Genomic DNA, 2,669 nt, shown 5'->3' on the forward strand with positions numbered 1-2,669 from the left:
GAAGTCTATGCAACAAAAGCATTGGGAAAATAAAGAAAAAACTGGGCCATAATATTTGTAAAATGAATTTATAAGAGAAAGTAGCAAAGCAGCCTTTTTGATTCTCGGGCACCCTGGGGAGCAATTTGTTTTTTCAAATATGCTAGTAATATTCCCCTAAAGGCAAATACGCTACTAATACAAAAAATTCATTGGAAAAATCATGCATGCAAATAGAGGCGTTATTTAGCATAAAAAAAGTTTTCCAAAAAATATACTGCAATTTGCATGTAGTACAAAAATGACAAGCACGAGGGGGTCAAAAAAGCTTATTTAAATCCATATAAACATGAACAGTCTTCTTATTTTTGCAGAGGCTGTATTCTTCATAATTATTTTATAAAAAATATCAGTTAAGGAAACATGTAGATAACAGTACATGTATGAATTTTTAACAAACCAAAAAAATGAGAAAATGTTTTTGGCATGCCTGAGAACCTATGTGAGTTTAGGAAGTATCTATACGTAGCTATTTAGTCACAACACATACTAAGCTAGTTTACTTGTCATTTCTAATCTGTCCGTTCCGAAGCTGCATCCTGCATGCTGCATGTGTTATTTTCTTCTCCCTCGTCACGTTGCCTAGTAGTAGTACTCGTACTTGCCTGGCATAGTAGCTTGCAAGTAGTAATTCACTGTAGGGCAGCACTTGTTTACTCGTGAGCCTGCCAGAGATTTCTAGGGAGCGGTGCCCAGTATGGAAGAATCGCGAGCCTGCATGCACGGTGTCAGGTTGGCAGCACAAGGATGGTCACCCACGGCGAATCCCTGCATGGTGGACCGTTGGATTAGCCCATCATACGGTCTGTATGCAGCCACGTAGCCCTCTCTCCAAAACAATCGAATATGAACCGTTGGATTACAAAGATTCAATGGTCCATATACCTTGATATTCGTATACTATATAGGAGTATAGATGTATCTAACACTATATTGATGGTAGATACATCCGTTTGAGGACAAACTTTTTTGGATAAAAGAAGTAGGTTATAAGAGAAAAGAAAAAACAAACTAAATGCACCATATATAATCTGAAATGGAGGGAGTACCCAGCTCAAAAGGAAAAAAAAAAGAAAAAGAAAGAAATGGAGGGAGTACTGCAGAAGAAAGCTCAGTCCAACCTCCAATGCGCCAAACTCCAACCCAGAATGGTTTGGACAACGACGGACGGCGGCCCCCGTTTGCCGAAAGCCTACGCAACGGAAGCCAAAACCAACAGAGAAATGTTTGTTAATTTTCCGTCAAGAGTATCAACCCGAGTTGGCCTTGTGCTCGACTCGATCGCCGGCCCCTCCCAGTCTTCTCGGGGGTTCACGTCACGTGGCGACCTCCGGCCACACACGGAGATCCGGCGGATCCAGAGACTCCAGATCCATCTCGGTCACCCTATCACCTTCCCACACGCACCTTCCCTACGTGTCGCCGTCGCCCTCCGTACGCCCGCCCCCGCCCCCGTCCAGGCACCTATATGTCCTCCCCGAGACCCCGACCTCCTCCTCCTCCATTCATTCTCACCTCGTCGTTCGAACTTCTAATCAATCTTCTCAGAGATATAGCTTGTAGCCTTGAGCTGCCCTGCTTGCCGCTCGATCCATCTTCAGGTCAGGTGAGGATGGGCATCCTGGACGCGGTGTCGGACATGTGCGCGTGCCCGACGGTGCGCACGCGGCGGCACATCAAGAAGCGGCCGCAGCTGGAGACGGTGGAGATGAAGGTCCGGATCGACTGCGAGGGCTGCGAGCGCCGCATCCGCAAGGCCGTCGACGGCATCCGCGGGGTCACCGGCGTCGAGGTGCTCCCCAAGCAGAACAAGGTGGCCGTCACCGGGTACATCGACGACCCGGCCAAGCTGATGCGGCGGGTGGCGCGCAAGACCGGCAAGAAGGTGGAGCCGTGGCCGTACGTGCCCTACGACGTGGTGCCGCACCCCTACGCCCCCGGCGCCTACGACAAGAAGGCGCCCCCGGGCTACGTCCGGAACGTGGTCGCCGACCCCGACGCCGCGCCGCTCGCCAGGGCCTCCTCCACCGAGGTCAAGTACACCTCCGCCTTCTCCGACGAGAACCCCAACGCGGCATGCGCCGTCATGTAGTTGGTGCTCGTACGTAGCCATCTTTTAGCCAGGCGCCCAGGCTTAAAGCTTGTAGGTCTCTGTATTTTTTGGAGGTCGTCTGTATAATTATTTTGTACGTACGTAGTACTGAATCCACAAAGTGAAATTGTAAATTACTTGCTTATATATTGCCTTCGTAGCTAGTAGTTCGCTTGGTACAGTAGTTTGTGATTTTGAACCAGGGGATTCAGTTCCCTGATTACTGTAAGATACTACTATATATTTTAATGAACTTCATATGTATAATTATCAAATTGTTGATTCTTGTCTATTTTTAGAGTTACAATTCCATTTCTTACCCTCATGTTAACGTTTGTGGCAACAATTACGTTATTTGACAAAAATGTAATCATTTGTTATAATTTAAGCAAACTTGTGTCACTAATTAGGGCATATTCAATGGTGGTGCTATCTTAGAGATGCCACATAGAATAAATATTGACGTGGAGGATTGAGAAATTATAAGAAATGACTTGTCTTCTTTTATTTTAAAAGATGATCTTCTAACACAACTAGA

General features: G+C 46.5%; 1 protein-coding gene across 1 annotated transcript; it reads left to right on the forward strand.

The window, feature by feature from the left end:
• The first annotated feature begins 1,526 nt into the window (after positions 1–1,526).
• Positions 1,527–2,406, forward strand: LOC123133379 (heavy metal-associated isoprenylated plant protein 27). The gene has a single exon (XM_044552881.1). It carries the CDS (start codon positions 1,652–1,654, stop codon positions 2,129–2,131), a length of 480 nt encoding a protein of 159 aa, XP_044408816.1. The 5' UTR covers positions 1,527–1,651; the 3' UTR covers positions 2,132–2,406.
• The last annotated feature ends 263 nt before the right edge of the window (positions 2,407–2,669 follow it).

Source organism: Triticum aestivum, chromosome 6B (assembly GCF_018294505.1).
Source record: "Triticum aestivum cultivar Chinese Spring chromosome 6B, IWGSC CS RefSeq v2.1, whole genome shotgun sequence".
In the NCBI taxonomy this organism is placed as follows: Eukaryota; Viridiplantae; Streptophyta; class Magnoliopsida; order Poales; family Poaceae; genus Triticum; species Triticum aestivum.